Source organism: Malania oleifera, chromosome 4 (genome assembly GCF_029873635.1).
Source record: "Malania oleifera isolate guangnan ecotype guangnan chromosome 4, ASM2987363v1, whole genome shotgun sequence".
In the NCBI taxonomy this organism is placed as follows: Eukaryota; Viridiplantae; Streptophyta; class Magnoliopsida; order Santalales; family Ximeniaceae; genus Malania; species Malania oleifera.
This window is the reverse complement of record NC_080420.1, coordinates 109,706,892-109,732,062: the sequence shown is the minus strand read 5'-3', so window position 1 is coordinate 109,732,062 and position 25,171 is coordinate 109,706,892. Positions and strand designations below refer to the sequence as shown.

The window sequence follows — 25,171 nt, the reverse complement described above, 5'->3', positions numbered from 1 at the left end:
AGCCACAGAAACGAGAGACACCTCCGAAACCGAGAAGACAAAAAATTTGGGGAGAAAAAAATTAGTAGTCGGCTTGGCTGGCTCTGATACCATATTCAAAGTATTGTGTAAATGGCCGAATAGTTTGGCCTTGAGTTCTATATATTATATAGACTTTACAAGAATGCTATACATGGAAAGAAAATAAGTTCTAGCATGATTCTAGCCCTATACATGTAAACTATAATCTGTCAAGCCCTATACATGTAAACTATAATCTGTCAAAAATATATACTAACTGTACAGAATAATGAATGGAGAAATAAGGACATAATTGTGGGCTGAAATAAGGAAAGAAGATGGCAAGGCTTTTGCTGTTTGCTGTTCCGTTAACAATTACTACCCCTTCCCACCAGGAATTTAATATGAAGAATAAAAAGGGGATAACTCTGTGAGACAGCTTTCCACAAAATTCTTTGAAGAACATCCAAATCTCAAATTAGTATCCCACCCATTCTCGTCTAGTTCATACTTACTCTTAACAACTTTATACCACAAGGAAGAATTCTCTAGTAGAAACTGCAAAAGTTATTGAGCTAGAAGAGCTGTGTTTCTATACACTAAGTTTCCAAGACCCAAACCACCCTCTCACTTAGACCTATCCACCATTTCCCAACTTAGCAAATTATTCCTAAAGCCCCTTACACCCAACCACAAGAATTCCCTCATTATCTTCTCTATCTTGCGAGCAAATCCCATCAGAATCTTACAAATAGAAAGAAAGTATAAAGGGAGACTAAACAAGCATATATGAGCGTAATTCTACCAAACAGAGAAAAAGAGAGCACCTTTCCACCTGTCAAGTGAAGAAATCCTTTCCACAATAGGATTCCAAAAATTGATAAATCTAGGGTTATCCCCCAAACGAACCCCTAGATAGGACAGCAACCAAGGCCAATATAAAACACTACAGCCCACCACCACAAACTCCCTAACACTCTCGTTAAGCATATTGATAGTTGTGACACTGCTCTTCCCTATAATTTTAAGTCTAAAAACCTTCTAAAAAACGTGGAAGAGACTCTAAATATTCAAAAAAGGAGGGTCCATGATCCTCTAACAAGATAGTGTCATCAACAGACTGAAGGTGCGAGACATTGACCCTCTTTGCACCCACCACCAACCCTTTCACTAAACCTCTATCCATAGCCCTATCCACCATTATATTCAAAATATCAACCACTAGAACAAACAAAAACCGAGAAGGAGAGCCACCTTACCTAATCCCTCTCAGCCAAGGTTTTACATTTTGATTTCGACTTCTAAAGTATAGAAATTTCGAAGGAAATTTCAATTTTCGATGTCGATTTGAAAAAATGATGGAAATTAGCAGTAAAGCATGGAATTTTTTCATGAAACTTTAGAAATTATTAATAGACACAACAATGTAAGTTTTAGGAATAATGTATTACAAACAAAATACATCTACATTGTGTATGAGGTGCAATAGTTGTAATATAGCATGTGTATTAAACATATCTACAAGATAATGTATATAAAACATATTTGTTTAATATAAATGAAATTCATGAATAAATTAAGTATGATTTATTATACAAATAAAGATAATTTAGACATGAATGGCCAAATAAAATGTTCTTGTAAATTTAATTTTTTTCATATGATTTCAAAAGCCCTTGTAATAATCTTTTCAACAACAAAGGGCAGTTTCATTCTATAGTTAAAATTTCGACAAGTTTCGTTAAAACTTCAAGATTTCGATAAATTTTAGATGATTCATTGGAATTTTGATGGAAATTATGTAAGATGGAAATCAATTACCACTTTAATTTCAAGGGTGATGGAAAGTGGAAATTTTGATGGAAATTTCAACAATTTCGTGAAAATTAAGACCATGCTCATAGCCTAAACCAAGATTTAGACTTGCTATTCACTAAAACTAAGTAGCTCACATTATGGAAACAGCCTCTAATCCAATGCCGCCATCTCTCATCAAACCCCTTCTCACAAAAATCTTATACAGAAAATTCCAATTCGCTTTATCATAAGCTTTCTCAAAATCCAACTTAAAAATGAGTCTCGTCTTCTCCCTTCGCTAAATATCTTCAACAACCTCATTGCAACCAAATTGGCATCCACAATTTTTCGACCCCACAAATGCACTTTGAGCCTTAGAGATAGTCATATCAAACACCATACTCAATTTGTTAGCTAAAACTTTAGTGATGGTTTATGAAATAGGAAATTAAGCTAATAGGATTTATTCTTCTACGGTACCAAATTTATGAAATAGGAATTGAAATCTTGCTTAAAATCCTATTCCCATAAAATTCATTAAAAACCTAAAGCAAGTCATACTTAACCACCTCTGAACAATCTTGAAAAAAAAAAAAAAGCCATATTAAACCCATCAAGCCCTAGAGCTTATCTCCATCCCAAAAATAGTGATTCTCACTTCCTCTTCCTCAAAAGGTCTCTCCAACCCCAATCTATATCTTCAATCATTAGTCTACTATCATCCTCCTTGGAATGCAAATTAGAAGAAAACACAGTGACTTTAGAAGCAATTTGATTTTGATCGAATTCCAACTCCCCAATCAAATTCTTCCTCATTTTCCAATTAGCTATCCTATGAAAAATATAGAATTACATCACCATCTCTGACCCATTTAAAATTTGTCTTCTACCTCCAGTTTCTCATTTCCTTGAAAATCACCTCCTCCAATTCATTCTTCAAAGATACCCTTTTCATCTCTTCCTCTAGTGAGAACACCATCTTCTTCCTTCCAATCTAACTTAGCCAACTCTCCTAAAATACTAACCCTTCAAAACCTCAAATCTCCAAACGCGTCCTCATTCAATTATTTCACTTCTCTTTTAACCTCTTCAATTTTTTCATGAATCTAAAAATTTCCTACCCCCCCCCCCCCCTCCACATCCTCATTTTAAGAATCCTCAGCAAGAGTAGGAAGGAATCATGATCCAACCACATATTTTCAAACTTAAAAGGAGGAGGACCTGAAGAAACCTTTCTTGATTCCAACATGATATGAAAGTGGTCAAAAGAAGGCCTACTAGAACAATTTGATAGGATCCTAGTCCATTTTGGTTTTGAGAATATCTGGTTGGATCATACTGTTTTTCTTAATTTAGTTAAGGAGTTCAGGAGTAATTGTGGTGGTGTTGTCAAAGAAGGTATATAAGGAAACTTAAGGGTTGAAAGAGGCCTTAAAAAGGGAGAATCTAGAGGTCTGTGGAAAAGTTAGAGTTTTAAAAGGAAGCATTTTGAGTAGAGTGTTGGATAGTAATGAGATTAAGGAGGAGAGAGAGTGAGAACAATGAGTGAAAAGAATGAGTTAGAGTGTGTTATTCTTAAGGAGGTTAGGAGTTGGAGGCAGAAAACTAAGTTTAGATGGGTTAAATAGGGAGCTTGTAATTCTAAATTCTTTTATAAGCTGGCTAATGGGCATAACAGCTGTAATTATATTAGAGAGTTGGAGTTAAGGTTGGGCCAAATAGTGTCAAATAAGAGGTTGATAGCTCAAGAGTTTACCGATTTTCTAGGACTTTATTCACTAAGGAAGACTAAACTAACAATTGAAGGGGTCGAGTGGAATCCTATTTTGGATGTTCAGTTGTCTTGGTTGGAAAGGCCTTTTGAGGAAAAAGAGGTTAGGGCAATAGTTTTTAGTCATGATAGGGATAAGGCTCCTGGGCTTGATGAGTTTAATATAGCTTTTTTTTCAATAGGGTAGGGAAGTGATGAGGGGGGATTTAATGATTTTTTTTTTTTTTTTTATGAGTTCATCCATGGTAAATAGGGGAAGAGGATGAATTTCACTATTATCTCTTTAGTGCTAAGAAGAATAGATCGGTTCAGGTTTATGATTTATGACCTATAGTTTTTAGTGCATATAAGATCGTAGATAAAGTGCTGGCTAGGAGGCTGAGTTCTGTCCTTAATGACATTTTCTTTTGCTCAAAGTGCTTTTTTTTTTTTCTTTTTTTCTTTTTTTTGTGGTAGGCAGGCTGCAGATGCTATATTTATGTCAATGACGTACTGGAGGATGTTCGTTTTAGAAAAGAACACAGGCTTTTATGTTGGTGGAGGAGTTGGGTTAGGGGCTGTCTGCTGAATTTTCAATAGTTATTAATGGGCAGGTGAAAGTTTGGCTTTCTTCCTCTAAGGGAGTTAGGCAAGGGGATCTATTATCTTCCCTTCTGTTTGTTCTTGTGCTGGATGTTTTGAGTAGAATGATAGATACACATGCTGATCATGGGCCTGAGATATATTAATGTGGGGAAGGAGAAGGTTGTTGTGTCTCATTTGTAATTTGAAGATGATACTATTATTTTTTAGATGAACATGCGGATTCTTTCATTAAAACTATTTTCTAGGCTTAGAGTTCATATGGGGAAGAAAAGTATTGATCTAATTAATGTTATGCCTAAGAAGGTTTTGGAGTTGAAGTCCCTAGCTGGGTTTGGGGTGTTTAACTGGCCTTTGATCTAATTAGGAGTTCCATTGGGAGCTCAGCCTCGCTCATCAGCCTTTTGGGATTTGGTGGTGTCTAACGTGGCTAAGCGGTTGGATGGGTGGAAAGGAGCCTCGTTTTCCTTGGGTGGTAGAATCTTATTCAGAGCAACCTTTTTACTATCTCGCTATACTTTTTATTATTTTTTAGGATCTTGGTAGGGGTAGCTCATATGTTAGAGAGGATTGTGAGGGATTATCTTTGGTCAAGTGTTGGAGAGAGAAGAGATCATTTGGTCAGGTGGGAAGTGGCCTGTGAATCTAAAGAAGAAGGTGGATTGGATCTTGCATCTTGGTAATGTGGTGTCTAAAAACACCTCTCTTTTGGATAAATGGTTGTAGAGGCTTCCTTTGGAGGTGAATTCTCTTTAGAACTATTTTAAAAAGTGAACATGGTTTACATATTAATGGGTAGGATGCTATTTGGAGTGTTAGAAATTCTCTTGAGTCTTTGGAGGTACATTTCTTAGGTTTATCCTTCTTTTATTCCGTTCATTGTATTTCAATTGGGAAAAAATAACCATATTAGTGTTGGCCTAACAAGGCTTCATCTCTGTTTTGATGATAACAAACTAAGGATTTTAATTGTGCTTCAAGTACATTTACAGGTATCACAACTCACAAGCACATTGGATCATGCTTAAAACTTGAAAGCCATGAGGAACAAAAGCTAAATGAGGATTGGCTAAAGCTTGGATGAAGATAAAGCTTCAAGAACATGAGGACTTAACTTTTATTTGGTATGTATTGTTTTAGAAGTCTCATGTAAGTACTTCTCTATGTTAAGATTGTGTATGAAGCTCTTAGGATAAAATTGGACTTAGAGACCTATTTCTAAAACTCAAAAAATGCCTTTTCAAAGTTGAAATATGTTTTAAAAGAACACAAATGAGTTTTGAAATAAAAAAACATTGAATTTCACAACAAACTAAACAAACTGGTCTATAACTAGTGTGTTCGGGCGACCAAACTCTAGGGTCAAGCGACCGAACTAGTACTGTCAGTGAAAAAGTCCAGACAGTGTAAGTTCGGGCAACCGAACTAATAGTCCAAGCAACCGGAAGCGTAGGCTCTAGCGATTGAAGTGCTACTAACTATTTTGAAAATCTATTTCTTAATGGTGCGAGCGACCGAGGCATAAGCTCGGGCGATCGAAGTTTCGCGGCTGAGTTTTTAAACAGCGCGCTTTCTTTCCGTTTTGAGAATATATTGTTTCCTAACTTTGAGAAAACGGTCAAATTTCAAACTTGTATTTAAGGGCAACCCTAATCATATTAGGGCAACTGATTCGCACAAAAATCATACTGTCTTCATCTTTCATAGCTGCTGTGCGCTGTGCTTCTCTACTGAAATTCAAAATCTAGTTTTTGCTCTTCATTTTCAAATATCTCAGTCCAGAAAACCCTAGAATTCTTCTGAGCTTCGTTACATCTTCTTATTGAGAATTTTTAGTGATTCTAAATTGTACAAATTTGCTCTTCTTAGAGAGTATTCTGCTTGTACGAAAATCTGTTGTATTGCTTATTGTAACTTGACGATTCGGGGATAGAAGCGTTGCCTAGCAAGAGGGGTGTTCTTGATAAAGAGGTATCTCTACCTACTTAAAAGAGAGAGGGAACTCCACCTATTTAACGGAGAGAGTAAAGAAAATCCTCACAGCGGGTTGCTTGATGCAAGGACGTAGGCAAGCCATCGAATCTTGTAAAAAACCTGGGTGTTCTTCTTTCCCTCAATCTCTTTACTTTCCTGCAATTATAAATTGATTATTATCTGTTTTGCATAAATTAAAATTGATTTGGGAATTGTTGAATGCTAAGATTGATTTGAAGATATTGTGAATGAATTAAAGTTATTTGTGGATATTGTGAATGGTCTAAGTTTCCTTTGAAAATCAAAGGCTGCTGAAATTACAAATTCTGAATTGATTTAATCGGTTGAGATAATTTCATTTTAGTTGACTAATGTTCAAATACAAGAAGGATATATGCTTGGTTAAAATTGTTGAAGATTGTTTGATATTGACATATTCATTGTTTAAACACAAGATTAATATGCTCATTGGTATAGCCATTTGCTGATTAGAATTTTGTGTTGATTTAAAATAGTGAGAGCATGTGATAGTTAAGTTTTAAAATTTATCAAGTTTCCGCACATTAAAATTTTAAAATACCCAATTCACCCCCCCTCTTGGGACCACACCACCACTTTCAATTGGTATCAGAGCATAGGTTGTAACATATCCTAATAGGTAGTTGCACAAAGATCACAATGGTCAACCTAAATGTATCCCCATTCGGTGAAGGACGATCCTCCACTAGACCCCCAATCTTTTGCAATGTAAATTACACCTTTGGGAAACAAAGAATGAGGATATTCTTACAAACCATGGATTGGAGAGTCTGGAAAGTCGTAATCCAAGGGAACTATGTTCCTTCTAAGAGTATTGAGAACAAGGAAATTCCTAAGGAAGAAAACAAAATGAATGAGACTGACACGAAACAATTACAGATAAACTAGTCAAAAACTAGACGCAAATGAATGCCCTCTATTGTGCATTAGACGCAAATGAGTTTAATAGGATAATGGGCTGTAAGACTGCCAAGGAAATCTGAGAAAAACTAGAGATAACCTATGAGGGAACCGTAGATGTTAGGGATAGTCATGGTCTTAAATTTCCATGAAATTGTCGAAATTTCCTCAAAATTTCCGGTTTCTGTCACCCTCAAAATCAAAATGGTAGTCGATTTCCGTCTTGCACAATTTCCATCAAAATCTCAACGAATCATCCCAAAATTTATCAAAATCTTGAAATTTCAGCAAAACTTGTCAAAATTTAATTATACAATGAAATGTCTTTGGAATTCAAATATAATATTTAGGAGTGAAGTGAAATTTCTCTCTTAATTTATTTTATTTATTTTTATCGAAACAAAATATTATTACAAATGCTTTTGAAATTATATGAAAAAAAAAAAAAAAAAAACTTTACGCGGCATTTTATTTAACCATTTATGTCTAAATTGTCAATATTTGTATAATAAGTAACATTTAAATGATTTATGAATTTCATTTGTATTAGCTAAATATGTTAACTGTATATTATCTTACAAATATGTTTGATATACATACTATATTATAACTTTTCCACTTCATACACAACATGATGTATTTAACTTGTAATATATTAGTCCTAAAACTTACATTATTATGTTTGTTAACCATTTCTAAAGTTTCACAAAGAATTCCATGCTTTACTACTGATTTCCATTTTTTTTTTAATCGAAATCGAAATTGACATTGAAATCGAAATTTCAGTACATTTAGAGCTTTGAAATTTGAGTCGAAATTGAAATTTAAGACCTTGGGGATAGCAGAATAGACATGCTCACCAGTGAGTATGAAGCCTTCAGGATGAACATAGAAGAATCTATATCGAGTATGTATACTAGGTTCACCCACATTATAAACTCCCTAAATGCACTTTGGAAAAACTACCCAACTTACGAAATGATTAGGAAAATCGACTTCTACCTGCTTGGGAACCCAAGGCCACAGCTATAACTGAAGGTAGGAATCTAAAAGCCATAACCTTAGATGAACTCATTGGGTCACTTCTCACATACGAGATGACCATTAATGAAAGATCAACTAAAGTTGGCAAATCTAAGAAATCCATTGCACTTAAAGCTTCCAAGGAAAGCTCAAGTGGCAAAGAAGATGAAGAGATGGATGATGATGACCTAGCTTTATTCACCAGACGGCTAGGTAGATTCTTTAAAAAGAATAAGAGATTTGCTAAAAAATTTCGAGGATCTAAAATGGACAAAGGAGAAACTAGCAAGAAAGAAACTAAAGCAAAACCCCCAACATGTTATAATTGCAAAAAGGTAGGTCACATAAAACCTGACTGTCCACAACTCAAGAAAGAGTCTAAGAAGAAAAAGAAGAAGGCAATGAAGGCCACGACTTGGGATGACTCCAGCTCAAGCAGCTCGGAAAGCGACTAGAGTGATCAGGAAGTGGAAAACCTCTGCTTCATGGTGTTAAATGATGAGGTAAATTCTTACTCAAACTCATTCATTGAATCCAATGATGAATCTTGTGAAAGCATGCCATCTTACACTAAATACAAACAGAGCTATTTATACTGCATAAAAAATTTATTAGGGTGTCCAAAAGAAACACCACATTAAAAGGCGAAAATGAAATGCTGAACAAACTAGGGTCAACTAACTTTGTTGAAAAGGAAAAGGACTCATATATTGCTGAACTCGAGTGTAAGATCAACAAGTTGACAAAAGAACTAGAAAATGTGAAATTACAGGCCACTTGTGAAAATGAGGAAGATTTAAAGATAACCGGTCTAGAAAGAAAAATAGAAGATCAATCTAAAATCATCTACAACTTCACAAGAGGAAAGGAAAATTTTGACAAACTCGTAAGGTCTCAAAAGATGTCCTTAGACAAAGAAAGCATTGGATTTAATGGAATAGAAAACAGGAAGAAAAAAAACCTTTACATGGGGTATTTTGTAAAAGCTTCTAAAAACTATGCTAGCACCTCCTCAACCAATGCATACGTACACACCACATGTTTCTTGTATAAGAAAAAGGGACATAAAATTTGAGTGTCCATTTAAAAGAAAACATGCTAAAACCAAAAAGGTGTGGAGATTCAAAGAAACACCTAAAACAAACCTAAAAGGACCTAAGAAGGTTTGGGTACCTAAAGTAAGAACTTGAATCCTTTTGTAGGTATGTTTTAGGTCCACCCCTTTGAAAGACAAGTAGTACTTGGACAGTGGATGCTCAAGGCACATGATAGGAGATAAGTCCAAGTTTACGTTGTTAACCCTAAAGCAAAGTGGACATGTCACTTTTGGAGACAATGCTAAAGGTAAAATTATCAGCATCGGCAAAATCGGTAAGGGACCCTCTTTAATAATTGAAAATGTGTTGTTAGTTGAAGAGTTAAAGCATAATCTCCTTAGCATTAGTCAACTCAGTGATAAAGGTTTTGACATAATCTTTAAGAAGGACAAATGGATAGTTGAAAACATGGAAAAACATGAAATACTACTCATTGCAAACCGAGTTGAGAACGTATATTGCATAAACTTTGAAAACCTGGTATCTCAAGATGTAAAATGTTTTATAAATGAATCCAGTAGGCTATGGCATAGGAGATTAGGACACACTAGCATGGACCTGTTATCCAAGTTAGCTAGAAAGAACTTAGTTAAGGGTTTACCCAGCACAAGGTTCACAAAAGACAAAGTCTGTGATGCTTGCCAGCTTGGGAAGCAAATCAAGACAAGCTTTAAAAAGAAGCAACAGATCTCCACTAGAAGACCATTGGAATTAATTCATCTAGATTTGTTTGGCCCCACTAAAACACAAAGCGTAGGAGGAAAGCAATACGCATTCGTCATAGTTGATGACTACTTTAGCTTCACCAAGGTGTTATTCTTATCCTCCAAGGATGAGGTTTGTAAAATGCTCACCAACGTATGTAAGAAATTTCAAAATGAAAAAGGGTAAGGTATTTTACACATAAGAAGCGATAGAGGTGGAGAGTTTAAAAATAAAGATGTTGAAAACTTCTGTGACAAAAATGTAATTTCTCACAACTTTTCAGCACCACGAACACCTCAACAAAATGGAGTTGTTGAGAGAAAGAATAGATCATTACAAGAAATGGCTAGGACTATGCTAAATGAGCATAACCTACCTAAATACTTTTGGGCTAAAGCGGTGAACACTACCTATTATGTAATGAACAGAGTCTCCATTAGGGCTAACCTGAATAAAACCCCCTACAAGCTTTGGAAAGGAAAGAGACCGAACATTTCATACTTCCATGTATTTGGATGTAAATGTTTTGTCTTAAATTATAAAGGGGATCTAGGAAAATTTGATGCAAAATCAAATGAAGGAATTTTTCTAGGATATGCTCTAAATAGCAAAGCATTTAGAGTGTACAACAAAAGAACATTATATGTTGTATAATCCATACACGTCGTATTTGATGAAACTAATCCATTTTCTTCTAAAACTAATGATATTGATGATCTCAATATAAGAAAGAGTTTAGAAGAACTAGCAATTCATGAAATCAAAGATGACAGCATTGAAACCAAAGAACCATCTAATGATGACTCTCTAGAACAAGCTGAATTGCCTAAGGAATGGAAATTTGTGAAGAACCACGCTAAGGACCAAATAATTGGTGAACTGTCACGAGGGGTGTCCACTAGATCTTCACTAAAGAACCTGTGTGATCATTGTGTGTTCCTATCTCAAGAGGAACCTAAGAACATTAATGATGCAATCAACGATGATTCATGGGTGTTAGCCATGCAAGAGGAATTAAATCAATTTGAGAGGAATAAAATTTCGAAGTTAGTTCCTAGACCCGATAATCATTCTGTGATTGGCACTAAATGGGTTTATAGGAATAAAAAGGATGAAAACTACATTGTTGTCTGTAACGAGGCTAGATTGGTAGCACAAGGTTATAATCAAAAAGAAGGCATTGATTTTGAGGAAACCTATGCTCCTGCCTCCTATAGCTAGAATGGAAGTAATTCGTATGCTACTAGCCTACGCATCCCATAAAAAATTCAAACTATATCAAATGGATGTGAAAAGTGCATTCCTTAATGGCTACATAAATGAAGAAGTATATGTAGCACAACCTCCTGGTTTTGAAGACGTCCATTTTCCAAACCATGTATTTAGATTAACAAAAGCCCTATACAGATTAAAACAAGCTCCTAGAGCTTGGCATGAAAAATCGAGCGGCTTTCTGTTAGAAAATGGTTTCTTGAGAGGAAAAATGGACAGTACCATGTTTATCAAAACTAAGAACAATGATATGTTTATCATTCAAATCTATGTTGATGATATCATAGTCAGTGCTACAAATGAGAATTTATGCAAAGAGTTTGCTACATGCATGCAAGATGAGTTTGAGATGAGCATGATGGGCGAACTGACATATTTTCTTGGTCTTCAGATCAAACAAGCTAAAAATAGAACATTTATAAACCAATCTAAATACATAAAAGACCTGCTCAAGAAGTTTGACAGAGAAGGTGGCAAGGCATTGGGAACCCCAATGAGCACGTCTATTAGTCTTGATAGAGATGAGCAAGGAAAACCGGTAGATGTCAAATACTACTGAGCTATGATTGGTAGTTTGCTCTACTTAACAGCCAATAGACTAGACATTATGTTCAACGTTTGTATGTGTGCTAGATTTCAAGCATTACCAAAAGAATCACATCAAATTACTATAAAAAGAATTTTAAGGTATTTGATAGGTACTATAGACTTAGGTTTATGGTATCCTAAAGATACATCACTTGAAATGATCAACTACTCTGATGCGGACTATGTCGGGTGCAAAATGGATCGTAAGAGTACAAGTTGTACATGTCACTTCTTAGGACGATCTCTGGCATCTTTGTTTTCCAAGAAACAAAATTCTGTGGCATTATCTACTACTGAGGTTGAGTATGTTGCAGCAGGTAGTTGTTGTGCACAAGCGTTGTATATGGAGCAATAACTCAAAGATTTTAATTTGGATTATGAGGTTGTACCTATAAAGTGTGACAACACAAGCATCATAAACATATCCAAAAACCCAATATCTTACACAAGGACTAAGCATATTGACATAAGACATCATTTCCTTAGAGATCATGTGCAAAAGGAAGATATCATTCTTGAATTTGTGAGCACAAATGAACAATGGGCCGATATATTCATGAAACCTCTTCAAGAGGACCGTTTTATTTCAATAAGATGTGAATTAGATTTGCATGCTCGGGAAATAATTTGAGAAGAAGGAGCTCGTTAAGTTGAGAGTTCTGGACTAAATCTTAAGTAACTCAAAACTCTCAACACTTCGGACGACCTGAGGGTATTGGTCGAGCGACCGAACCCCAACTGTGTTCGAGCTTTTAACATCCAATATAAGTTTGAGCAACCGAACGCATAATCTTTTGAGTTTCTAACTTCCAAAGTTAGTTCAGGTGACCGAACATCGCAGATATAAAAGGTGTTTTTTGAAACCTAACTTTCAGAACTCTAGCCGCCCAAACCCTCTTTCTCTCTCATCTGAAGCTTCGTTCTTCCTTCTTCGAGCCTTCTCCCACTTGTTTTCTCTCCAAAACTTTGAATCAAAACCTAGATCTTGCTACTTTACTTCAAATTTCTTAGTTTTTCTTTGCTTTGAGAATCTAAACCATGCCAAATACAAAGCAAACAGCCAACAAAAACAAGTCTTTATGTTCAGATGACTCAGAGCAAATCACACGATGTCTTGTTACTCCCGGGGCAAGGAAAACATACAATGAACACCTTCGTACTATCGAACCTGTTCTCGGTAAGATTTTAGAAATGAACTTCATGGAAACACATTTTCCAAATATTCTTAGGATGTTTGCTATGTTAGGTTGGGATCGTTCTGTTTCCTATCACCCCAAAGGGGTTTATCCGAACCTTGTCCATTTATTTTATGCCAATTTAGGAAGCCAAGGTGATATGTATACGACCCAAATAATGGACAAAGCCATTGCCCTAACCTAGCAAAGTCAGTTTGGTCATCCGCCATCGTATAAGTAATTCACTTTAGAAGCAAAGATTATACACTTGCTTATAACATACAACATTCTACCTAAGAGTGGGTCCAAAGACCATATCTCTTATTTAGACTATTTCGTTATGTGCTGTATCTACAAAGGCAAGCGTTTGAATCTTCCCACACTTATACTAAAATGGATGATCGCCAAAGAAGAGACTTGACGGGTTATACTCCCTTATGGAGGGATTTTAAACCTAATCTTTGAGCACCTAGGTCTAGCTCAAACTTCCACTCTTTTTGTCAAAAGGAAAACTTCAGATCACTTCACATCAACCACCTTAAAGCTCATGGGATATGAGTATGGTGGTGTACTTGGTTGGATCCCCAACCATCCACCTCCAAGAAATAATGTACAAGTGGAGGCGGGAAATGAACCTAAACTTGGGAATGATCCACCCCAAGAAGCACCACCTGCTCAGTCTAGTGCTACTACGGATGCTCCTGCTTGGTTTTTTGCTTATCGTCGGGATATGGATGCGCAGTATAGTACAATTCATGCAGATATAGAAACTAAGTACAATGCACTTCAGCAGACCTTCCAAACCAGCTTTAGCTCCTTTGATCAGCGACTCGCTCACATTGAAAGCAACACAGGTAGTGGTTCCTCATCTAGAGGAAAAGCTCCCATTGTAGCGAGTTCCAGTGAAGAGGAGACGATGACGAGGAGGAAGGAAGCTTATATGGTGACGATGCCATTAAGGAAGAGTAGATGAGAGTTGTTTGATGAGAGTTGTTTGTTTGTTGCTAAGAACAATTCCTTGAAACATTATAACTATGGTTGTATATATTTGTTTGTTTTTGTTTTCCAAACAGCTTCATGATGGATGTATATATTGCTGTCTATGTTATTTGAAATCATTATCCTTTTGTGGTTGAGCAATACTGATCTTGTGAATTGCAGGTTGACTATTGAATGATGAAATCATTGTGTACTGCATGCTGAATGTTGAATGAGATCACACTTGTGAACTGCATGATAAATAAGGAATGATGTCATACTTGTAAATTGCATGCTAGATGTTTGAAAAATTTCTGCATGGTATGTATATGTTCTTGCATATCCTTTTTGCTGATGTCAAAAGGGGGAGAATAACTCAAAACATACTCTATGCATTGAACAACATATTGAGAGAACTAGAACTATATGTATGTGCACTTGCTGTGTGTACTATACTGGGAAATTTGGACTTGATATGAGTAAAATGAACCGAAAGCAAAATCGACAATGTGCTGATTGTATTGACAATATACTCCTACTGAAAATATGTTTATATTGAAAACATACTAGTACTCATATTTTCACAAGGGGCAGAATACTGAATTTTTTACTTAATTGATGATTGTGCTTATTGTGAGCGAGAGCATTTTCAAGGCTACTATTATTTTGCTCCTTATTTGTCATCATCAAAAAGGGGGAGAATGTTGGCCTAACAAGGCTTCATCTCTGTTTTGATGATAACAAACTAAGGATTCTAATTGTGCTTCAAGTAAATTTACAGGTATCATAACTCACAAGCACATTGGATTATACTTAAAGCTTAAAAGCCATGAGGAACAAAAGCTAAATGAGGATTGGCTAAAGCTTGGATGAAGGTAAAGCTTCAAGAACATGAGGACTTAACTTTTATTTGATATGTATTGTTTTAGGAGTCTCATGTAAGTACTTCTCTATGCTAAGATTGTGTATGAAGCTCTTAGGATAAAATTGGACTAAGAGACCTATTTCTAAAACTCGGAAAATGTCTTTTCAAAGTTGAAATATGTTTCAAAAGAATACAAATGAGTTTTAAAATAAAGAACATTGAATTTCACAACAAACTGAACAAACTGGTCTGTAATTAGTGTGTTCGGGTGACTGGACTCTAGGGTCAGGCGACCAAACTAGTACTGCCAGTGAAAAAGTCCAAACAGTGTAAGTTCGGCCAACCGGACTGATAGTCTAGGCAACCAAACAGGTTCAAGCAACCAAAGGCGTAGGCTCGGGCGACCAAAGTGCTATTGTCTATTTTGAAATTTTATTTCTCAATGGTTCAGGCGACCAAGGCACAAGCTCGGGCAACCAAAGTTTCATGGCTGAGTTTTTAAACAGCGCGCTTTCTTTCCGTTTTGAGAATATATTGTTTCCAAGCTTTGAGAAAATGGTCAGATTTCAAACCTATGTATTTAAGGGCAACCCTAATTGTATTAGGGCAACCAATTCGCATAAAAAACATATTGTTTTCATCTTTCATAGCTGCTGTGTGCCGTGCTTCTTTGCTGAAATTCAAAATCTGGTTCTGCTCTTCGTTTTCAAATATCTCAGTCCAGAAAACCCTAGAATTCTTCTAAGCTTCATTACATCTTCTTATTGAGAGCTTTTTAGTGATTCTATATTGTACAAATTTGCTCTTCTTAGAGAGTATTCTATTTGTACGAAAATCTGCTGTATTGCTTATTGTAACTTGATGATTCAGGGATAGAATCATTGCCTAGCAGGAGGGATGCTCTTGCTAGAGAGGTACCTCTACCTACTAAAAAGAGAGAGGGAACTCCACCTATTGAATGGAGAGAGTAAAGGAAATCCTCACAGCGAGTTGCTTGAGGCAAGGACGTAGGCAAGCCACCGAACCTTGTAAAAAATCTGGGTGTTCTTCTTTCCATTAATGTAATTATAAATTGATTATTATCTGCTATGCATAAATTAAAATTGATTTGGGAATTGTTGAATGCTAAGATTGATTTGAAGATATTGTGAATGATTTAAAGTTATTTGTGGATATTGTGAATGGTCTAAGTTTCCTTTGAAAATCAAACGCAGCTGAAATTGCAAATTCTGAATTGATTTAATTGGTTGAGATAATTTCACTTTAGTTGACTAATTGTTCAAATACAAGAAGGATATATACTTGGTTAAAGATGTTGAAGATTGTTTGGTATTGACATATTCATTGTTTAAACACTAGATTTATATTTGTATGGTTAAATATCTACTCACCTATATTAATCTACTAGAATAAAATAAGCCTTGTGTTTCAATTATATATATTTAGGATTGCTCATTGGTATAGCCATTCGCTGATTATAATTTTGTGTTAATTTAAAATAGTGAGAACACGTGATAGTTAAGTTTCAAAATTAATCAAGTTTCCACACATTAAAATTTTAAAATACCCAATTCATCCCCCCCCCCCCCCCCCTCTTATTGGGACTACACCATCACTTTCAATTAGGTTTTGGGAAGATCCTTGGGTTCCCACCTGCTGGGGGGTGGGGGGTGAGGTGGACAACCAGATCAGCTCTATCTTCTTTTTCTTGGTTATATCGTCTTTCTTGCTGTCATAATGCTGTTATTTCCTCCTTTCTTGTTTCCAACAGAGATTCTTTTTCTTGGAATTTTCAATTTAGAAGGGATTTGAATGTAGAGAGGTGGATTCGTCGTACTCTTTAGTCATTTTGTTGGAAAGTAGCCATCTTTCCAGTAGAAGTGATGCTAGAGTTTGGAGTTTGGTCTTTGGATTCTTCGAAGCAGTTCTCTTGTAAACATTTCTTTTCTTATCTAACAGAGATTAGTTCGAGTTTTTCCTATCTATTGGGTGTTTTGAAGGTTAAAGTTCCTTCTAAAATTAAGGTGTTTTTTTGGCTGGTGTTCCTTAACAGAGTTAGCACCTACAATCTGCTCCATACTAGGAGACCTTCTGTAGTCTTGTTGCCAGACGTGTGTGGTAGTAGTTCAGAGAATTAGTCTCACTTGTTTCTTCATTGTTCTTTTGCCTTGAACTTACGGAATTCTCTCTTTGGGTGTTTGGATAATCATGTGTTTGTCCGAAATTCAGTGGAAGCTCTTTTGTGTAGTTCTTTTGCCGGTTTCTAGAAGAAGCAAGGATGCTGAAAGGTTGTAGAGATGTGCTCTTGGGGCAGTGTTGTGGAGTATTTAGTTGGATAGAAATGCAAGAGTTTTTACTGGGAAGAGGACTTCAGTGGGGTTTATTTGGGCAGAAATCTAATATTTAGCTTCTCTTTGGTCTTACAATGCTTTTTAAGGTTTTCTGTTTCCAAGATGTTGCAATAGACCAAATAAGGCTTTATTAAGTTGATGTTCTTTTTTCTTTTTTTGTTCTGTTTGAGGGCAGCTGGTTCTCTATTTTTGTATCTTTTTCATATTCCTTTGAATAAAGTTTCTTTTCTATAAATATATATATACACACGCATATGTTACATGCGTGGGAAACATGCCTTTGCATGAGCAGCATATGGGGCACACGCAAACACACACCTGTATTTTTTAATTCACTAATACCTGAAATAATGTCGTTTCAGCCCCAGTGCATAAGTGTACACATACGCATGTGGGCCCACATGCAAATATTTTAAATGAAAAATCTTTAATTACGTGTTTTCTGATAATTTTTCATTTTATTTATCAAAAGACAGAATATGGTGCCAACAACAGTAATGGTCCACATAATCCATAACTAAGTATATATATCATGCTTAATTAGGGAAATGAAAAGAGGATGAGAACAAAACAACCATAACAATTTACAAAAGTTGGTGCCAACCAACATGGAACAATGAATGAATCTTCACCAATGTCACCGTGGGAATGGAATGTCTATTCCTATGCAACTCCATTCTCACCTTGCTGCATTATATGAACCAAACGCAAGATTTTAGTGTATATGCTAATTTGTCAATTTTCTTTTCTATTGAAATTTCTGCACTTCAAAAAAAGTGAAATAAATATTATATGATTCATTCATGTTATTTGTTCACGTTAATTATTAAATAATACCACATCTCTACTGTTAACTTCTTTTGTCACTTCAACCTTAAGGTTTCCATGATACAACAAAGAGAGTGAAGTTCCATAATCAAACCTCATACCTGGCAATGTGACAGCAAATGAAAAATACTTTCTATTTCTGAAATATTAGTTGCACTAGTGACAAGTTTGACAATATCTGCTCCACTAGATCGCAATTGTGCCACAAGATGGCTGAGGTATTCTTTTGTAAGCATCACACCATCCGCATAGGATGAGACTATTATTTTACTGCCACTATGCAGATTTGAATTGCATTCTCCTATGAGAGCTACCTGCATAATGATACCATACAAGTCAAGTACAGGACACTAAATCTTTGGGCCATGAAAACATCTAGAAAAAGAACATCTCTGGAACTTTTTTTCCCAATAAATATGTTGCAACACAAAAGTGGATGATAATACTATAAGTCTAGAAAAGAAACTGAACAAGGCACTTCTTGTGGTTATCATTAACAGAACAGGAGTCATCAAGATATTTCTTGCTTTTGAATGAATTTAATACGAATTACAGACTGCAAAAAGCAGTATCCCGAAAATTTTCTCGCCTGTATCAAAAAATGCACTGAATAATCTACACCCACTAAATATTTTCAAGGAGATAAAGAAAGAAGTGAGCCTTGACGCCAGTTGTCAAAGTTCACCATTGACTGCTGAATGACTATTCATGTCTTAACAAAAAAGAGCATACCTACTTTTCAGGCTTAGGAGTACCTAGAGTGATTCAAGAGCAAATCAGCCAAGATTAACAACCAAAAATAGAATAAAATTGTGCACAAACCATTACATTTTTTTATTGTGTTTTTTGTGGATATTTTCAACTGTTAAAATGATGAAAGAGAAGAGTTTTCCTTTGCAATCAACTGACATAGATACCACGCAGTGTGGCCACATGTAAATTAAATGAGTCAACAGGAAATTCTCCAACTCAGCTTCCTAATTTGGTGAAGTGCCCATGCCCCACAATGTTGACCAATTCAAATTCTTGACAAAAATTGCCTGATTATGATTTTTTTTAATAAAAATTGCCTGATTATGATTAGATAGCCATATTAATTAAGATGTGCATAATTTTTTGATTGAACTAACCATGGAGATAAAATTTGCATTAGGATATGCATATATTTTTCGTTTTGAGTTATTGTGCAAATAAGATTTAAATAATATTTTCAGATTATTATTAGAGAGCCACATTAATTAAGATGCACATACCTTTTTGTTTGAATTAACCATGGCAATAAAATTTCAACTAAGATTTGCACATCTTTTTTTAGTTTATCATGCTAACAAGATTTAAGTGACAAAAATATTGAATTTCTTTATTTGCATTAAAGTGGGTTGGATCCCCTGAACTGTCCTCGCTCTTAAATAGCTTCCTCTGTGCAGCCCTTCTCTCTTTCAATCTGTCTCTTCAACCAGTTGACGGAGTTTCATTCACGCAAGGAGGGGCAAGGTCCCCACAACTCTTTTGACTTTTGAGATGCTTCTAAAATATTTTAGTTTCTTTTATAGTATTATGTGTAATTTATTATAGCTGGGCCCCTCCAAGTTGCATGTCAAGTCAAAAAATTTATATAACCTTACCTGCTACAACCAAGACTATAAAAGTTATGGCATAAGCTGCATAACATAATAATTTTTTTATAGGTCATTCATATAACATTATCCCACCAGTGTGTGAGACTGACTTTTTCTTTATAGCAAAAGAAATTCATTAGATAGAATAAGAATGTACAATCAGGAGAAAAGGGATTTCATTAACAAAGTCTGGGAAACCCCAGGGAAAACAAAAGAAGAAAACCAAAAAGCATAAAAAACAGAATTCCATCCTTTACCCTATGTTCTTCTTTAGGAACATCATCTTCAAAAATATTAATTGCCCCCAAGGCTTCTAAAGGAGGAGGCCTCACATAAAATAAATCCCTGAGATGATCAGCAGAAGAATCAGAAGAATAACCATGCTTGATCCCAAACTTGATCCAAAAGTAAGCCCCCATCACAATCGAAGTGACTACTCTGCACTATCATCATCCAAACCGTCCCCCCATCTCTTACTATCTTTGCAGATACTAGCCCTCTCACCAATACGCTCCTCCACTACGCTTAACCCACCTTTTCATTATGAATTTCATTCTCACAATAATTAATATTTTTAGATGAATTTCCCCCAATTTCATTATCAGAATCCTGCCCACTAGCATACTTCTTCTGAGCAGGAAAAAATATTACCCTCAATAATATTAGTAAAATCTTTAGAAACTAACCTTTCTATTCCTACCTCCCGTTTTATGTTATCAGAGCTACCCCTCTATACTCTTGACCACCATGGGTCTGCTTTGATGTCGATTGAGTCACTGTCACTGATGCTGTCACAGCTTGCTTCTGCTCCAAAGAAAGCTGAAATCCTGCCGCCTCACAGGATTTAGAAGGACTATGGGCAGCATTCAGATTGGGAGCCTGACTTTTATCTTAACTGTAAAAACCAGTAGGAATAAGCTTTTGGGTTGGCCCAATTGAGGCTTAACCAGATTGCTTTCTTTCTCATTAAACAAGCCCAAAGTAAGATCAAAATTTTGATTTTAGGCCTTCTTAAACAAAAGGCCCATCATCTGCTTTAAAAGGCCTATGTTGCCCTCAAACAGCCGGCCCAGGTCTAACATTATTGTCAAAGACCCAAGCTCAACTCATCCAATCTTCATCACTCCTTCGTGCAAAAGCAGCAAGCCTAGCCGCCGCCTCTGGACTCAGCCCCTCAGTCAGAATCTTTACCAGAGTACTCAGCCCCTCAGCCGCCACTGGACTCATCCCTTCTTGCATCTTCCCCCCACAATGAACACACACCACCTCCAAGCTTACCCTTGGAAATCACACAGGCACCATAAACTACCTGACTCATGAATAATCATTATTACTCACCACACCATTAGTGACAGGATGAAGAGAGTTTCCCAGGGCACTGAATTCTTCCCCAAATCGAAGCCATCCATCGCCTTTGCACCCTTCAGGAACAAATATATAGTATCTCCTGCCTCGCCACCATGCCCTAATTCCAAGAACTTGCCTGCCTTTGTCACATGTATCACATTCCAGTATTCAGCAAGACCAACCTGAGAACTTTAAACACTCTTGCTTGACCTTGCATCAAGAGACAAAAATCCCCGCAAGAACCATGTTGCAGCATCCGATGAAAGTACTACCCATCGATTGCATAGCCGATTCTTCTCAAGAACGTCAGTGCTGCCACCTTACCCCCTTTATCCAATCTCATATCGAATGATTTCCCTTCGATCTGAACTGAATGAACACCCACCATCTAAATCTACCAGCAACATGACAGAGCACCATATCAATATGAGAGATATGAAGATTTTTTTTGCATGACAGAAAATGATCGTAGTATAGCATCAGCGATGGAGCACCGCTAGCCCAGCGTTGTAGCAGTGTCAGCTACATTCAAAACCCTAGGGAGATTCATGAGAGAGGGAGGGAAAGTCATTTCACAAGAAAGAAAACCCAGGAGCACTGCTAGGCCAGCATTTGAGCAGCACTGGCTACATTCGAAACCCTTAATCTGAAGTTATTGTTCATCTCAATAGTCTCCAACAAGCATCCACACAGTGCTCCCGTTTATTTCTTTTGCTTTGTATATTCCCAAGCTTCCCTTCAATCTTATGTCAATTAGCAAGATTACCAAACCCATGAGCTGCTCAATAAAATTCTTTTCTAACAAGTCATTTAGGATTTGATGACGAGGAATACATTTGGCAAAGGACGTGAAACTGGTGGATTTTTAGCACCTTAAATCACTATTTCCATCTATTGCATGCACTACTTTTACTACACTCCAAATCCATTGTCACCTTGATCATCCTTCATTAGAAAAGTTAAAACAATTAATTCCCACTTTGAGTTCTGCATTTAATTTTTTTTTTTTATAGCAAAAGAAGAGATTTCATTAAAAAGAGAAGAATTTACAAAGAGGAGAATGAGACATCTCCCATCAAAATTCTGGAAAAAACCAGAAAAAAGAAACTTAAAAACAGATAATACTATGAAATATCAAAGCAAAAGATTAAGTTTGGCTTGCAGGGGATGGATGGTGCTAATTGGGTCTTCGATGCTCATCCACAAGGCTCACCACAAGTTCTTGGATTTTCATTTTTTGAAGTTTACTCTTTCTTTCTTCCTTTCACAAACTTCCAATTGGGAAGAGTCGAAAAGGTTTCTGCATTTGCTTTTAGGAGAAAGTTTGGGGTGGGGAAGGGTTTTCTACATTGTCTTGTTCCTTAGCTCATTTGTATCATCTTTCTTCTCTCTGTAATGATGTAATTTCCTCCTTTTTAATTTCAGATGGCGACTCCTTTTAATGGGATTTTCATTTTAGAAGGGACTATAATGATTGTGGGTTGGAGGAGATTTCTTCTTTGCTTGTTGTGCAAGAGGGTAGTCATATCACTAGTAGGAGTGATGGTAGGAAGTGCGTTTTGGATTCAGTATTTAAGTCCTTTTCTTACTCACTTGGTGTTGATAGCCATTTTTTGACCAAGTTGAATATGTGAAAAATTAAGTCAAAAAACACAAAGGAATAGAAGGCAGCGTAGGGTGGTTGACTAGCCACTTTCGGGCAGTCAACCGGCCCCTTTTCTTCTTCTACCATTTGGCGCCACCACAAGTGGTTGACTAGCTCCCGTAGGCAATTGATCCAGAAAAAATTTGAATTTTTGACTTGTCTACTCGTGATTGGTTGAGGGATCAAGACATGCCACGTGTTCTAGAGTAGCCACATGTCAAGCAACAACTATGACAGTAGGTAGTTAGTGGTTGGTAGTTTGAATTTGAATTTTCAAAATTCAAATTCAAATGGATTTTTCTCTCCATCCCATTGCAGGTCTATAAATAGACCTCTTAAGAAAGAGAAGAGTACACGTCCAAGGGGGGGTAAGGAGAGAGAAAAAGACAAGTTTTTTTTCATCTTCTTTAGATAGAATAGAGGGGTTTTTTGGAAGATTGAATAGAGAGACCATACTTCTCTCATTCATTCTCATTTGCAAATTGGGGTGTGTAAAATACAAAGAGACCCTCACTTGATCTACAAAGGTTCCTGCAACATAATGTCAGTACTATAACCCTCTATCTCATTCATTTTCAAGTGTTAATTTGAGTTTTGCATGAAAAAGCATGTTTGCATGTTTGTTTTTTAAGGTTCAATTCATCATGTTTTCTATATTTCCATATGTAGATCATGAATGCTAGGGATGTTTAGAGCATGTTAGAATTTTGATTTCATGAAAAAAATATATATATGATTGAAAGTTCAAAAAATGCATGTTTTCTCAAAAGTTGCATGCACATGGTCAACCGGCCTACAGGCGCGGTCGATCCCCCCCTCTACGTTTGAAAATGTATCCATTGAGCTGCTAGACTGTCAATTGACCCTCTGGGGGAACAGTTAACCGCCAGATCCTGAGAGTACATATTTTTGCATTTTCTCTTGGTTTTCTTCAGGATTTCATATCTTTTTGAGTCTAGACATTCTTTGGAGTGTGATTGATCGAGTCTAAGTGTTAATTTGCTGAAGATTTCATGGTTTTTCCATAAAAAACCAAGTTTAATTTCAAAAATGGTTTCAAATGGATTTCACATGAGTTTTTAAATTTTTCCAAAATTCCACACCAAACTTTGGAGTCATACATCCATGATGCAGCTTTTGGATGTTCTACAAAACTTTTTAAGTCAAGTTTCAAAGCGAGTTTTTGGTTCTCCCAACAAAAAATCCACAACTTTTTCAAGTTTAAACAAGCAAACAACATTTTTCAAAGTAATCACATGAAGTGGCTTGAGGATTGGAAAAGTGAGTCTTCTTAAAGTTTAACTCGATCTTAATCTCTGTTTTATAGAGTTTTCATTGAAAAATCAAAGTTTTCTAACCAAAAACAGAGGGTTTTTCAACACAAAATGTTCACTCAAAATTCTTTTTGAAAATGTTTTGGTGAACTACAAGTGGCTTGATTCCCCCATAAAGGATATGTAGGCAATCTACTTTGGTGGACTCAGCCACAACTTCTAAAAATGAAGTTTTTCCTTTCTTCTTCTTTTCTCTTTACTTTGTTTTTGTGTGCATGTTTGACGTTTTTGAAAGGGTATGAAAGTAGTATAGTTTCGGGGCAAAGGCCTCTGTATAAACTCTATGAAAACCTTTTCAAAAGGGGTTAAGGGCCAAAAGTTTAATTTTTAAAAAAATTAACAACAAAAGGAAATTGCAGTAGGCGGTCAACCAGCCCTCTGCAAGTGGTCAACCAGCATATGCTGCAAGTCGATTTTTTTCACTAATTCCCAACATTTTTCTCAAAATTTGAACTTCAAAATGGAAGACACAAACATTCACATAAGATGAGTGCAGTAAACATTCTTAGAATGGGTGCTTTAGGGTGCTAGATCTTTTAAACCTCATTCAAAGAAAGCTTAAAAGTCTATCTTCCCTATTCACAATGGTACTCCTCGACCAAATCTCTTTTTAAAAAAGATTTTTATTTTATTTTACCTTTTCAAAAACTAAAATGAAGTGGTGATTCTGTTTTATAAACAAAAAAGGGTAAGTAAGGGAACCAACGGTTTGTTTCATCGTACTTATTTGTTTTATATTACTCACCAAAAATTCTTGGCAACCAAATGGGGGCCACTCGAGCTCAGTTTCGACACCTGGTTATGGCTGATGTGTTATTTTCTCTTTATCAGAAAATATGGGAGACTAAAGTCCCACCTAAAATAAAGGTGTTCATTTAGCTAGTGGCACTTTATAAAGCTAACAGCAACAAGCTGCTGCAGAGTAATATGCTTTCTAAGGCTTTGTCTCCAGATGTGTGCTTTTTTTGTGGAAGTATTCCAAGAATGCTCCCCATTTGTTTCTACAATTTTCATTAGCTTGGGACTTCTGTATAGATTATTTGGAGTTCTAGGTGACGTTCGGGTGTGTCTGAAGTTGAGGAGTTTTGAGCATTTCTTATGTTGGTTTTTGGAAGGGTACAGATGTCATGAGGTTGTAGATGGATTCTCTTTTTGCTGTTTTAAAGGGAATTTGGTTCAAATGACTTGCTTACAATGCAAAGAAGTGCCTCAATGCACTGCAGCAGAATGCTCAAATATTTTGTGGAAAGAGACTCACTAGATTGAAGTTGGGACAGGGTC

The 25,171-nt window shown here is 36.1% G+C and overlaps 1 protein-coding gene across 1 annotated transcript in view; it reads right to left on the bottom strand.

Annotated features, from left to right (window-relative positions):
* Positions 1-25,171, bottom strand: part of LOC131153046 (bifunctional 3-dehydroquinate dehydratase/shikimate dehydrogenase, chloroplastic-like) — a 118,665-nt gene that overhangs the window by 80,402 nt on the left and 13,092 nt on the right. The window contains exon 3 of the mRNA XM_058105070.1: positions 18,047-18,259. Within this exon, the coding sequence (XP_057961053.1) occupies positions 18,047-18,259 (213 nt within the window). The remainder of the gene's footprint in view (positions 1-18,046; positions 18,260-25,171) is intronic.